A 15,684-nucleotide genomic window follows, 5' to 3' on the forward strand; every position below is an offset into this window, starting at 1 on the left:
TAAAGGAACATATTCTCGCCCGTGGGCCTGCCCATGGGCCTACCCATGGGCCAGACTTCGCCCATGGGCCTACCCATGGCCCATGGGCGACTTAGTCTAAATATTGAGTTTTTAAACAATTTTTTTTTCATTTTTTCTTTCTTGGTATGTTGCCATGAAAACGGCATGTTTAATTTTGTAAATACCTTTAACCGAGACTGGGCAAAGAGCGTAGAGTTTCTGGACTTTTGGGTTTCCAGAATTAAAATGGGACGTGTTGTATGAACAATTCTCAATAATTTCTGGTCAAACTAGAACAAACCAGAGAATACGTTGTCAATATTTCCGTAATTGTCCGCCGACACAGATTCCATTGGGAGTAAAACAAAATAGTGGTGAAAGCTATATGTGACATGGATCACTGAACATGAAGGATGACACCAGGTGTTCGCTAAAAGTGTAAGCACGTGCTGCCCTTCGGGTGTCACCCACCACTCGCACAGTTTGCATAGAAAAAGTAAGTATTAATTAGTTTGTTGCTCAATGTTACTCCTGCTTTACGACGGCAGCCTGTAGACAATGGAGTCGTGACCTGACAACCCAGTGACTTGACAGAGCGTTTACTTAATTTCTCGATTCAAAAACCGATATGTTAATTTTGAATTACATTTCTTCGGCTGCTGTGTATAAGTGCAGAGAAACGCATAAAAATATGTTTGTTTTACAACACTGTGTGTGTGTGTGTGAGAGACGCCAGAGAATAATGAAAAGGCTACCGCTTTTACAATTCTATTCAGTTCGTTTATTTCACACTCAATTTTAGCCAGTAACTAAATTATATATCCACAGACGATAACTGAAATCACTGCTATTATGCATTGCTACAGTCGCATATAACGGCACGCCGTTAGTAGATTGAACATTTAAAGCAAACCACACTGATTTATGATCAAGCAAACATGCGTGTACAGTAAACTACATTTATAACGAAGACGCTTATAACAAACTGACGGATATGACGAACTTATTTCTTTGTCCTGACCATTTGCTGTACATATTCTGTATATGCTTATAACGAACTACGGTTATAACGAACTAAAATTAGTGGTCCCTGTGAGTTCCTTATAACAGTAGTTTACTGTATGTATATTCAGACTGCAAACATGTTTCGATCATGAAGGCTTGTACGTCTTGTTCAAGCTCGTAACGCGACATGAAGAATTATGAAGAGACACATTCTTAGAGTTTGCACCAGCCAGGCGTCCAAGCGTTGCCATAATTCCTGGGGTTGGACTGTGGATCGGGGTCGGGGAAGTTGGGGGGTACCATCTGCTTTCGGTACTCCAGAAGGCGAGACTTCAGCTTTGCAACAACGTCTGGTAGTTGGGAGGACAGGTCATGTCGCTCTGTGGGGTCCGCTGAAACGGATACAATCATTGGTGAGAGCTTGACTGGGTCAAGTGATCGACATCGTGAGCATCTAGCTACGCGAAGTAGGATGACAATGTTATTTGTATGTTATTGTTGCACAATGAATGTAACTGTGTTACATTGTTTCTGTGATGATTCGGTAGACGTTCATTGCACTGTATTTGGACAATGATTATTCTCCGGGAAGTTCTATATTTATATGCTTGTGACATCTGTAAACTTCCGGATTTACCTTGGACTTGTATGGAATAATTTGTAATGTTCTAATGCCGCTAGACTGATGATGGCAATGTGTAGAAATTTCCATTAGTTAGTTAGACTGTATATAAGGATGCCTCTCGCATCGCTCACACATATCATCACATCAAGGCCGGTTTTAGTGTGAGGATCGCTCATCACACCTGGTTCCCTGCCTGGGCCCGTCTCGGAAGCTTGACGGCTGTCGTCGCTGGGTGAATATTATCACCGATTTTTGCTATCACCACTGTATTTTCGTATTTGATACTGACCAATGTCATCATTTTATACACTGCCATTGAATATTGTACTACCACTCTACTGTGTACTGCCATTGTAATTGCTGTGCAGTAATTTGTATTGATTTGTAAACCTAGTTAATTTTGTAACATATGTGTTGATTGTATATCACTTGTTGTTTGTTTGTTGGCTTCGTAATTCAGGCCACATGGCCCCTAGTACATATTACATTAGGTCACGTGTCCAGAGTGTTATATCTCTGTCGACCTCATTTTAAATAATTTACATATATATATAAAGCTACCCACCGTAGTACATCAATATCACAGGATTCAAATAAATTTGCAAACGTAGTATTACCCTTATAATATTTCTATAATGAGGTAAAAAATAAGTATTTCTCAAGTGAATTTATTTCTTACATACAATAAAGACATGGTATTCATCAATACCATATAGATCTGTATGAAGTCTATTAATTTGGGTGATGATGTGATAATTAAACACGCACCTATTACATCAAATAACTGTGCTTTATCAGGGTCAAGATCATAAATTATTTCTTCGTATATATCATCTTCAGTGTTGTTCATGGGACGGTGCCAGCCATCTTGTTGTCCAGGGTAACCAAGCAGCAGTTTGTAATTTCCCATCCTTAAAAAAACCAACACAAAACATACAAACATACTGCAAGATATTTTGCAAAGTTGCACAGTTGGGAGCTTAATTAATTGAAAAGGCGCATGCCTTACGTCTATTGTGGGGTCAAGTGACTTGAAGAAGGTAGTATCCTGATTGCGGACGACAGGTTTAAAAAATTAAGAAGCAGTTGACTTTATCATATGCTCAATTTTCAATTGAAAGCATCTTAAGTTATCTTAAAATATCATATTTATATAAAACAATGAATTTATCGGAGCTTAGTTAGCACTAGAATACTTCTGTATGGTTATATTTTTAAAAAATAATTCAAATTCTAAATTTGTCAAATAAAAAAATGTTTTCGCATAATACACAACTGTTCATGGCTATGTCAGACATCTTATCTTTGAAAATCACCGACTTGCTCTTTTCGGCGCACATTTTCATTTCAAACATGGTAGGGATCATTTGGTTGCAAATTCAGTTTTTACCCTAGCTTTGTACCAATTTATATTTACACAAGACTACCCTGCTACAGGAATTAGTGCTGGTTAAATAGACATAACCGAATATAGTTCTTTCAATTTTCAATCACACAAAACACGAACTCGGTATACTTACTTTTGTCCTGATCTACTTACTTCCTGTGATATATTTCAGTCTCTTACCTGATGCCAGCCTGGCCTTCTTTCGGTATGACAAGGTAGTCCAGATTGTAGATGAACTCTGTTCTCTTGGACGGGAGGCCGTTCCGGATAGAGTCCCACTGATCTATCCCGTCTCTGTCGGTCACTGCATCATATAAACACACAATACCTTTACTGTGACAAGACGGATCATCGTGGGAACATGGGTGGATGTTTCAGTAGATGGGAACTAAACAAGGGGCAATATTCATCATTGGTGGTCAATTCAATATGGACGATTGGATTGGAACGGTTCCTTCTGGATCTAGGGAAGTAACATGTAGACAGGTGAACTGACGCGAGATTCATGGCAGGACATCATGTTGAAACAGACACTGCACATACCAACCTGTAAGTCCTGTTCAGAACTTGAACACTTACTGGCAAGAATATTTTGTTTCATTAAGTATATACATAAATTTTACACAGTATGCTATCACAATTACCCGGCGTTCCTCCGGCGGCGGAAACCAATGTCGGTAGCCAGTCTACAGCGTGGATCATTCTAAACAGAAAGTAACGCTGATTATTTAAAAAGAGGCGTGAGGGAAAGTCACACAACATTCTCGTTTAAAGCATGACTTCAGAATCATGAAACGTTTTAAAGTAAATGCGTATTTATATAACTATTTGACTCTCTGTTGGTTTAAGTGGACGCCATTACACATCTCAGTATGACATAGACCATTGTACAACACTCACACCGACCAGCAACATACATGACGTCCACCAGCAACATACGTGACATCAACCAGCAACATATGTGACATCAACCAGCAACATGCATGACATCAACCAGCAACATACATGACATCAACCAGCAACATACATGACGTCAACCAGCAACATACATGACATCAACCAGCAACCTACATGACGTCAACCAGCAACATACGTGACATCAACCAGCAACATGCTTGACATCAACCAGCAACATATGTGACATCAACCAGCAACATCCATGACGTCAACCAGCAACATACATGACATCAACCAGCAACATGCATGACATCAACCAGCAACATACGTGACATCAACCAGCAACACACACGACGTCAACCAGTAACATGCATGACACCAACCGGCAGCATGCATGGGCAAAACCAGGACTGTCTTCAAGCATTGTACTAACTACCATTGATTCTAACCAGAGTCTTTAGCGTGACGAGCGAATGCAGTAACTAACAGGCCGTTTTCACAATTCAAGCTATGAAATAGTATTCGTGAGAGGTTATCTTACCCATCATACGTGTAGCCCGTCTTCTGGAGTCCCGCCCCCGACATGAACGCCGTCACCCTCGTACCCCCCTCCCACAGAGAGTGCTTGCCTCCTCTCAGGGGCCAGTTGTTGCCGTGACTGAATATCTCCCCTCCGTTCTGCAACAACACGCTTTCAAGGTACATGTCAACACTTACAACTTAAAACACAATGTACAATATGTCATACAGTTTTTACAATATACCAACTGCAAATAATATAATATATATATATACTCTACTCTGGTATATGGGGTATAAAGGGCTCGGGATCGTTGACTTCGTATCGTATACGAATTGCGTAGATCGATTTTCATGATGTCAATATCACTGGAGTGTCTGGTCCAGGCTCGATTATTTACAAACCGTCGTCATATATACTGCTGTGTGAGGCGTTAAACAACAATCTATGCTGGTCGTAAAGGATCCACTAAATTGATCGACGGGTCAAGCTCGGTGACTTGGTCATGTCATCGTACCCAGAGGTTGTGGGACGTTGCTCATGATATCAATCACTGTTTTTTTCTGATCTATGATAATGTACAGGCCACCATCATATAGCTGGAACATTCAGGGTTCGGCGTTGAACAACAAACAAAGGTAGTCACGTACATCAGCTGTGAGCAGGAACAGCGTGTTGTCATACAGCCCTCTCTCCTTCAAGGCGTCTGTCACGTTCCCTATAGCTTCATCAAGGGCATTCACCATCCCTGCAAGGTTTTAAATATCATCATAATGATGAAGTACGCTAACAATATACAATGGCATTTGTCGTATCAACCTGAATCACTGCACACGGTTTGAACAAAATGAACTCTGAACGTCCATGATACAAGGTCATGTTAAATGAGTAGGTATATGCAAATCAACATCTGATTGGTTCATGAGCAAGTCATCCAATCGGATTGGTTCATGAGCAAGTCATCCCATCTGATTGGTCCATGAGTGGGTATGTGCAAGTCATTACATCTGATTGGTCCAAGAGCATGTACAGTATATGCATATCACCTCCGACATGTGTTTTCACTTTATCAGTGTTTTCACTTTATAAAGGATCTGACTTCCTATCCTGTCTGTTCTATTGTATGTAATGCATGCCTCGTTATCCTCTGTTTGGTCGTCATCTCGAATCAGTTAAACTAATTGCGTACTATCATATCAGTATGTCTATTCAAAGTGTGTTGGATTTAAACGCCGCCTGAACATTATCTTTTGTTCATATCATAGTGCGCTAATTTTAATCAATGGCAGGAAAGCTCAAGGTCACCCGGGTAGTCGGCGTCAACGTGATTGGTGAAACCTATCAGTTCGGGTATAGTGCCGTAACGAAGGGTCATAATCGTTATGAATCTGAGATTGGAATTAAACCATGACCAGGGAATCCTGGTACGTGTAAGGGACGTAACTGTACACAGCGAGATGCTGTATATCACAGGGCGACACGAGAAGGTTTATTTCAAGGTTATCATGCATTGGCTGGTCACATGTCTCAAGGACGGTTAATACTCACCACTGAACACACGCCTTCCCTTATTCACAACATGTGGGAACCTATCTTCATATATCTCGGGGACCTGTAACATATTGGCGTTCAGATTATACTGATTGTGAACAAACTATGCATGCAGTTGATAACACCTATTCATATAACAGGTGAATTACATCTACATAATATGACAGGCGAATAACATCTACATAATATAGCATGTGAATATCATCTACGTACGTATATCAAATAACAGGTGAATAACATATGTATCATATAGCATTTGGCAAAAACATCAATATTATCATTTAGCAGCTGATTAACACCAGTATCAGAAAATATGTGAACATCAATATCACATGACACATCCTTATTCATATACCTTCCCCCAGAAACATATTTTGTACAAATAAAAAGGACTTTTATGAACAAACATCTAAACAAAGGAAAGCATACACTTGAAATTAGGATCTGCCCAAATAATTACAAACATCATCAAAACCACACTAGGGTGAAAACATTCGTCGGATCACAACTATGATACCTGTAAAGACATCACTGAATAACCATTTTTGTTTGTTATATTTGTAGCTTCCACCAAACAGGTTGTTTTATAGTTTCTTTTGCCCGGTAGTTTATATAGGCACCAGATATTAAACAAGAAAGAAGTGAGCAAAGCTCACATACCCCCGTTATCCCCGCTGGTAAAAAAACAAATAGTAAATAGTTTGATAATTAATGAAATATACCTGTTGCTTTCCGTCAGAGGAACTGCCCTTTCCTTTGTAACCCCACGAGGGTGCATTATGTTTGAAATGAACACATGTTTTTGCAAATAAATTTCAATCTAGTGTTGGATAATCAATGCTTAGCACAACATCCATTCTTTAAATCCTATGATACTGGAAATTAATTACAAAGCATGACGCATACTTATTATACATTAAATGAAAAATGAAAGAGAAAACTTTCAGAATCTTATAAAAGATAAAAAACAATCATAGTGGTTAATGTAGCAAGTTTGCTGAAGCTAGGATACATAATATTGTAAACATGGATCGTACAAAAACTCTACCCAAAATCTATGTTTCACCATGTTTCCATGGAAACGGCAAAAATTAAAAAAATCAGAATCTTCAAACTAGCATTAGGCATAAGTACTCATTGTGGTTAATGGATGTAGAAAGTTTGGTGAAGCTAGGGTGCATAGTTAAAAAGTTATGGGCCGTACAAAAGCTCGGACGGAAGGACGGACAAACGTAATGCTAAATACCCCCGGGGTATAGCTAGCTATGTTTACATGCAACGTGATCTGTATAAGCTGGTTGTTGGTACTATCTGGGTACTTTGTTCCACAGGACAGAGAATTTCCAGTTTGGGTAAACGTTGTAACTATTATGGCTCTTAGTAATAGGATACTCTAATATCGACTGCTAGATGGAACTACCTCACAAAAGTGGAGCTAGCAGCCAAGTAAATTGTGAGCAATCGACATGAATCTTGCCATGACTGCTAGTTGGGCAGGTGGAGTGTCACGTGACAAGATGTTCCTGAACTGTTTCCTCTTCAACTGATGTTGAACCAAGCAATGTCTCACCTCTGTCGGGGAATGAACGTTCTGAAAGGGCAGATACAGGAACAGTGGTTGGTTCTTGTCATGGGTGTTGATGACGTCAACGATCTTCTCTGTGAACACCCACTGGATCGGGAGAGAAAGCAGAAACAAGTGGTAGCATTAGTACAGATCGAAACCCCACTGACAGCAACATTTCAGTCTTTCTGTTGACAATACAATGGGCCTGATATTGATCGGTAGAGGCCCCTCGTCTAGTACAAAACACTTCTAGGTCAGAAGGATAACAAAGTGACAGAAGCGATTGACCCGTGAAGATTCCAGGGTAGCATAGGTCTTCAGCAACCCATGCTTGCCGTAAAAGGCGACGATGCTTCTCGTAAAAGGCGACTAACGGGATCGGGTGGGCAGGTTCGATGACGTGGTTGATGCATACCATCGTATCCCAATTGCGTGGATCGATGCTCATGATGTCAATCGCTGGATTCTCTGGTCCAGACTCGATTAATTACAGACCGCAGTTATATAGCTGGAATATTGGTGAGTGTGGCGTTAAACAACACACAAAAGAACAAAAAAAACCAGCGCGATGTGACCCGCCACGTTGATAGACCCGATTAAGCACATTACTAACATTAGACTAAAGATAGATTTCACCGAGAATGACGTTTAGGTATCCTTGTATTTAACTGTCAAAGGTTAATGCAACATATGTAAACCAGTCTTACCGCTGAATATGTCCCTTGGTAATCCCATTCCGCTTCCTTATTGTTCCTGAAGTCTAAAAACCCGGCTGAAACAGACACGTGACGATATGTGTAAACATGTAAATCTTTTGACTTGTACATTTGTTTCTCAAACTAAGTGGATGGAAATAAACGTTAGTTTTAGTTTTACCAGTTGGTTTGATAATTGATTTGATCGTCCAAAAGACTTAAGTGCAATATCGACCGTATAGTGCAAGAAATAGTAGACTTCACCAATGACTAGACAGGCAAGTCAAGTGTGTATCCGGATCATGTGGGTACAAGCCCCGCCCCCTTTTCAGACACATTATGTGTCGACCTGTGTCAGTCATGTGGTTTGGTTTACTTCCTGACAAGGGGAGAACGCATACCCCCATTGCGGATGAGTTTAGTGTTGTACTTACAAATATTATGCAAGTAATAGTCCTCCATTGCATTATAGTAGCCGAAGAAAGTATCGAAGCCCCGGTATGTTGGTGTGCATCCCCACTCACAGAAACCCAGGTGCCATCTGGAGTGGACAATGTGTCACTTGTCAGACTGTTGGATATTACATGGAACCTATTCCCAACATCCCTGTATTCACATTTCGATGGATCTTCGAAGTATTTTGAATGACGTGGTTCGAAATTCTTGTGAGTTTTCTTACTAAAGAAAACGAAGCAGTTTCAAAGTATCTGATTAATCAGTGTTACGTTAACATAAATTTTGCTATGTTCATGCTAATCAGTTTGGTTTGTCCCTTATTAACATAATTCATTATGAGTGAGAGCCAATTTAAACAATAATATTAGAGCCTGTGAGAGGTAGACATTTACCACTTTTTCGTAACTGACAGACCAAGGATTATAATCGGAGTGAAACTGGGTTCGAGCCCACGATCCTGGCACGGTAAAGAACAATAACTCCCCCCCCCCCCCCCCCCCCCCCACCAATTATCACTGATTGCTTTATGAGTAAAGAATGAGACATATGGATATGGATGTCTTCAATATAAGATTCAGGAGAAGTCAAGCATTCCTTATCACCTTAGCCAAAGTCATTCCGTACTTGTTTGACGTGATTGTTGGGGAGGTGTTAAGATTGTGTACTCACTTGCCAACCATGTGTGTGGCGTAGCCGAGTTTCTTCAGCTCCTGTGGGAGGATGGTGTAGTTGAGGGGCAGGCAGACTGATTGTGCATTTCCAATGACTTGGTGCTGGAAAGGGAGGTTACTCTTACCATATGCACATTGGGTAGTGTCAACTGTCCCGTATATTCTCTTCCGTTTCGTTCGTTTGCCATCAGTGACAGTAAATCTAGCCCAAACCTTGGTTGTGTGTCGTCGAGATAGGGATGAGGATTGGAAGGGGCAGAGTCAGGGATGGGTGTGACACCATGTGTATCGTGTTATATGATCTGGACTACCGTGAGGAGGCTCATGTCAACTATCACGCCAACTATCCTAGTTTCGTTCGTGCTAAATCTAGCCCAAACCTTGGTTGTGTCTCGTAGGGATAGGGACTGGTACTGGGTAGAGTTAGGGAACCGCTGTGTATCATGTTACAGGATCTGAACTCACCTGCCGTGAATCACGTCTCATATCAACTGTCATGTCAACTATCACAGCTCAGAAGACATCCTCTGTCCCACATGAAAACACGGCCATGGTGTCTGCCACAACTTACTTTCCCATCATGTGAGTTGCGTATCCTAACTTCTTCAGCTCTTGGGGTAGAAGTGTGTAGTTAAGTGGGAAACACACAGCCTGATTATGACCTATCACTTCGTACTGCAATGGGAGATAACTCTCAGTCGACCAGGTGAGATTACGTCTCGTGTGTGACGTTTTATAACGTTATTGGTAAAGCTCATATCTATATTAATCTATTTATAACAGCTACCGAGAAATAAACGATTGTTGTTTTATCATATGTAACTAGAAAAAAATATTATTAAAGAATACATTCATAATATACTAACCCAAAACAGTGACTGTGCTTCGTTTAAAATTCAATAATGTATTCTGAAATTAAATTAACTTTACACACATATTCATGAAGACATCTTCTCGACTTCAAGGTTGTGATTCACGTTTTGCACGTGTATATTCAAGCACAGCGTTCAATTTAGATGTTTGCGTGTTTGTTGGGATTATGATACTCACTCACGTGTTTTTTCATATCAATAGTACACAATAATTGGGAGTTAACTGAGATTTTAAATCGAGATTAGATAATTTTCAGCTACCAGGTATTTTGTATTTAAACCTATGAGTCTGAAGTCTGAACAATGTACTTTTTGTGGGAGGCAAATTCTTTTTGTTTCAACACAATGAGGCATTTTTTTTTTTTTCAAGAATGTTTGGGGACAATTTATTTTTTTCGATAAAAAACCAGGACCCGCCACCCTTCCCAGAATATCAAATACCTAACAGCTCGGACAATACCTTGGTTGAAACCAATCAGTGGCAGAGCTGTATGCTACCGGTTGAGGGAGCACAATACCCAGCTCCATGTCCAGTGATACGTCCGATCTAACTTACACGACACCATCTAGCACCTCTAGCGTGGTGTAGACAGCATCTGAGGTTCACAAGACAAGACTGGGACAGTATACTGTTCACAAATGAGTCCAGATTTCACCACAACTCATGGGAGAACACAACCCACCATTGTTAATGGCAATTTGAATGGCGCACCCAACCGGGACTACATCGTTCGAGATCATGTTCTCCCCTTGGTGCAAATGCAGGGAGGTCACGTTGTTGCAGGACAATGACCAGTAACATGTTGCACGTGTTGTAACAGACTGTTTAAGGCAGCTCTACTGCCATGGCAGGCTACTCTCCAGACCTCTCTCCAATGCTGTTTTCAATCATTTGGTGTTCTCAAGACTCCGCCACTGCCTCACCTGTGTGGTGGATGCACCCGATATTGACATTGTTCATTGAGTCGTTACCTTCTGTCACCTGTTACCAGGTATGGGTTTTGTTAACGAACATGTTATGATAAAACATTGATCAGACGGATTATCAATTCTTATAACATTTACAGCACTTCATATGAAGCACGGTTCCTTTCTTCGGCTCGTATATAATATTTAAATAATATTATTGATATATAATAAAATATTGTATAACTTTATACTACAGATAACTCTTTTCAACGATAATTATGTGCCTGCATTAAATAGTGTTAAGATCCCCCAATATGTCAGTTTCAGCTGTATCCAGGCTCGGGTGGTCCAGTTGCCTCCCTTAGTTGTGATATGATCATCTTGTCAATGGTTCGAATTACACATACATGCCAAGGAGGATGTAAGTATTTTCAATCCTTTTGAGCTTCCTCCAATATTATGCTGGCACGCCGTGTTATAACATACATTCTGTTCAAAGAAACTTAACGTATAACTCACTCACTCACTCCCATTTCTGGTGTCCCCCGCCATGATATTGCTGGAATATTGCTAAAAGCGGCGTAAAACCATACTCATTCACTCATTCACTCACTTACCTGAAGACCAGACTTGAAGGGAAAAACCGCAGACATAAATGCACTTCGGGAGCTGAAACATACGGACACTCGTCATGTGCAGTGAGTTTGTTATGAATGACTGTTTGTGCTGTGTGCTGTGAATCGAAGTAAGAGTTTTGGCTTTGAAATTCACCATCAGCGTTTGTAAAAGATCGTTTGAACATTGTCTGACTTACTTTTGCCCGCCAGTATATGTTGAGTTAAACATGTTACTTGAATGAACTGTTTCAATATTCTTGTGAAATAGACGTTGAATGACACTCACGGACTGCATAGCGGCTGTACATAGTTCCTGTCCAGTATCACACCATCTCGCGCCATTTTGTCCATATTAGGGGTCAGCATGTCACCGTTCCGGAAGCCAACATCGTTCCAGCCTGCAACAACCAACATCTTCTGACGGACCTCTGTGTTTGAAAGCTACATTTGTATATTAACACGATAGTTGCTTTTATGTTACTCTGGTTTGTAAAAACAACAAGATGAAAATTGAGACTTGGATAGTAATAATATTTTGTCATGTTATATGTCTACCGAAACAGATTCCATTGGGCCTTTAAGACGCAATAGCACTGAAAATTATATGAACGGATCACTGAAAATCTGTGATGACACTAGGTGATCGCGCAAAGGGGTAAGCATGCCCTGCCCGACTGGAAGCACTCGCCACTAACACTGGCTGAAGAACATAGCAGGTTTTTTTACTTGAAGCTGCACAACAGTCATCCTGTTTTACAAGGGACAAGGGTGGTCCAGTCGTCTGGGGCGCCGCAATTCATTGTGGAGTCCTTTGGACACCCCAGACACCTATGACTGTGGGTTCGAATCCCTGTTCGCCCCGATTATGTTTCTAGTTTTGTCAGCACCATACCCATGCTCGTGGGTTTCACCAAAGTGGTAAACGCCTGATCATGAGACATGCATCACTTCGTGCTTTCCTCCCACATGAAGCTGACATGCTGTTATAAAGGTAATACGGCCCAAAGCGGAGTTAATTCCCTTACTCACTCCTGTAATACGAGGACGGCTTAAGGTTACAAAATCTTATCCTATCATGATGTTCTGGGTATAAAATATAAATAGGAAAACATATTGGACCCCTTAGTGAATTCCACAATCAATGACAGCATTGGGTCCTACATCAATGAGGGACCCGTGAAGATTCCGAGTAGAATAGGTCTTCAGCAACCGATGCCAGCCGTAAAACGCGACTATGTTTGTCGTAAAAGGCGACTAACGGGATCGGGTGGTCAGGCTCGCTGACTTGATTGATGCATGTCATCGTATCCAAATGGCGTGGATCGATGCTCATGGTGTTAATTACTGGATTATCTGGTCCAGACTCGATAATTTACAGACCGCCTTCATATAGCTGGAATATTGGTGAGTGCGGCGTTAAACAACAAACAAACAAACAAACATCAATGAGAAGTCAGGATGGTTTCCCAGGACATTCGCCCTCAAAAGACCTACAGGTGGAGATAGCACCACGACGTCACAAACAGATTATACGGGGGACGAAATAGGACATATCACCAACAGTGTACTTAAACAATCAGACACTGGCGAAGGTTACTGAACCGGTGCACTTTAAGACGTCCAACAGACAAACGCACCCTCTGTCCGCAACGTGCCGTCCTAACACAGGTCAGTGTCACGACATATGTCCTCTGTCCTCTGTCCTCATGGTCCGACAAACACTGTAGGCTTGTTTCTCATTGCTTACGTAGAGCGCTGCATCAGTCTCATTTTGAGGTTAATACTGCCTGGGGTATTTTCAGAACGGCAATATATCCTGTAGTATTGACAATTGCTCCAAGACCTGGATACGGCCATGCCACACATGCGGGGCTGCAATGGGCCACGAATAATTAAAATGCTGCCCACAATGGTGACAATCACAACTCATTTACCCAATTCACCCAATCAAGCAACTGGTTGGGCCGTTAAGACTGTTAACTGACCAAATCTATTAGCTATTACGTCGTGCAGAACTACGTCAATCTGATAACTCAACATACACTGTAGGGCAAAATAAAGTATATCCTTGAACATTGGATATCACCAAAAGATTCCAAACATTAACAAACGTTTAGGCTGAAAACAGTGGCCGAAAAACTCCAAACGTGAGGTCTAAAATACCCGTATCAGATACATCAACATTTGGTTCATTCTTAGCCACCAACAAAGATGGGTGTATACTTTTGTTTGCCTGCTGGTTTATCTTGTGTTTCGAGATATCCGAAGACACAGTTACAACTAACCCATTAGAAAGAGGTTTATCTTTCATAGACTTTACCTAGATCATCCGCGACGATGAATACAATATTGGGTCGCTGTGCGAGAACGCCGCCGATGAAGGCGAAGAGTAGGGCTGCTACTGTTGTCGACATCATAGTGACTTCGCCTTCAGCATCCCGTCTCAACTACAAAATGTCTGGAAACATTTTCACAATATCTGGGGACTTGATATGGTGTTATCGGGGCAGACAGTGATATTATCAAGTGCAAGTGCAGGCTACAAATCACCTGATATAGGGACGGTGACAACCTTGACACGTGTTTAATCGGCAGAGATAACACGCCATATTAACATGGTTCAAAGGGGGAATTTAGGTCGGTGTTACACGTTTATTTTTCCAGTGGTATGCAGCAACTTTTCTACAATTACCCATTTCAATATATCAAACATATAAGGGCTTGGTTTGGTGTGTTGCTTAACGCCGCACTCAGCAATATTCCAGCTGTATGACGGCGGTCTGTGAATAATCGAGTCTGGACAAGACAATCCAGTGATTAATATCATGAACATCGATCCACGCAATTGGGATAGGATGACATGCATCAAGTCAGCGAGACTGACCACCCGATCCCGTTAGTCGCCTTTTACGACAAGCATTGACGCCTTTTACGGTAAGCATGGGTTGCAGAAGACCTAATCTACCCCGGATCTTTACGGGTATATTTATATATTAAATTTGGTAATTTAAGACGTGACGTCATGAACGACAGACATGTTGTGGTGATGTTGAAATATTGAAAAATGATTTCTGCAACAAGATCAATTGACCTTTAGGCTAAAATGGCAAAAAAGAGATAAATACAGTATACTACGGTTATAACAAACTCAAAGGGGCCACTAATTTTAGTTCGTTATAACCGTATTTCGTTATAAACATATATATGCGTGTCAAGGTTGTCACCGTCCCTATATCAGGTGATTTGTAGCCTGCACTTGCACTTGATAATATCACTGTCTGCCCTGATAACACCATATCAAGTCCCGAGATATTGTGAACACGTTTCCAGACATATTGTAGTTGAGACGGGATGCTGAAGGCGAAGTCACTATGATGTCGACAATAGAAGCAGCCCTACTCTTCGCCTTCATCGGCGGTGTTCTCGCACAGCGACCCAATATTGTATTCATCGTCGCGGATGATCTAGGTAAAGTCTATGAAAGAAAAACCTTTTTCTAATGGGTTAGTTGTAACTGTATCTTCGACTATCTCGAAACACAAGATAAACTGCCAGGCAAACGAAAGTATACATCCATCTTTGTTGGGGCTAAGAGTGAACCAAATGTTGATGTATCTGATACGGGTATTTTAGACCTCACGTTTGGAGTTTTTCGGCCACTGTTTTCAGCCTAAACGTTTGTTAATGTTTGGAATCTTTTGGTGATATCCAATGTTCAAGGGTATACTTTATTTTGCCCTACAGTGTATGTTGAGTTATCAGATTGACGTAGTTCTGCACGACGTAATGGCTAATAGAGTTGGTCAGTTAACAGTCTTAACGGCCGAACCAGTGGCTTGATTGGGTGGATTGGGTAAATGAGTTGTGATTGTCACCATTGTGGGCAGCATTTTAATTATTCGGAGCCCATTG

At 41.1% G+C, this 15,684-nt stretch overlaps 1 protein-coding gene across 2 annotated transcripts; it reads right to left on the reverse strand.

Annotated features, from left to right (window-relative positions):
* Positions 1–766: 766 nt before the first annotated feature.
* LOC124129229 (arylsulfatase B-like) lies at positions 767–14,285 on the reverse strand. 2 transcript variants are annotated; one of them, XM_046492747.2, is made up of 14 exons: positions 14,093–14,285; positions 12,059–12,170; positions 11,773–11,824; positions 9,373–9,476; positions 8,682–8,788; positions 8,260–8,324; positions 7,556–7,657; positions 5,983–6,046; positions 5,085–5,182; positions 4,456–4,592; positions 3,662–3,720; positions 3,198–3,321; positions 2,406–2,541; positions 767–1,397 (listed from the first exon to the last, which is right to left on the reverse strand). In XM_046492747.2, the coding sequence occupies exons 1-14, from the start codon at positions 14,187–14,189 to the stop codon at positions 1,338–1,340; spliced, it is 1,317 nt and encodes a 438-aa protein (XP_046348703.2). In that variant the 5' UTR covers positions 14,190–14,285; the 3' UTR covers positions 767–1,337. The 2 variants fall into 2 exon arrangements, with proteins under 2 accessions (XP_046348703.2, XP_046348702.2); XM_046492746.2 differs by having other exon boundaries at positions 2,399–2,541.
* Between the last annotated feature and the right edge of the window lie 1,399 nt (positions 14,286–15,684).

Source organism: Haliotis rufescens, unplaced genomic scaffold (genome assembly GCF_023055435.1).
Source record: "Haliotis rufescens isolate VD_foot unplaced genomic scaffold, xgHalRufe1.0.p SCAF_13, whole genome shotgun sequence".
In the NCBI taxonomy this organism is placed as follows: domain Eukaryota; kingdom Metazoa; phylum Mollusca; class Gastropoda; order Lepetellida; family Haliotidae; genus Haliotis; species Haliotis rufescens.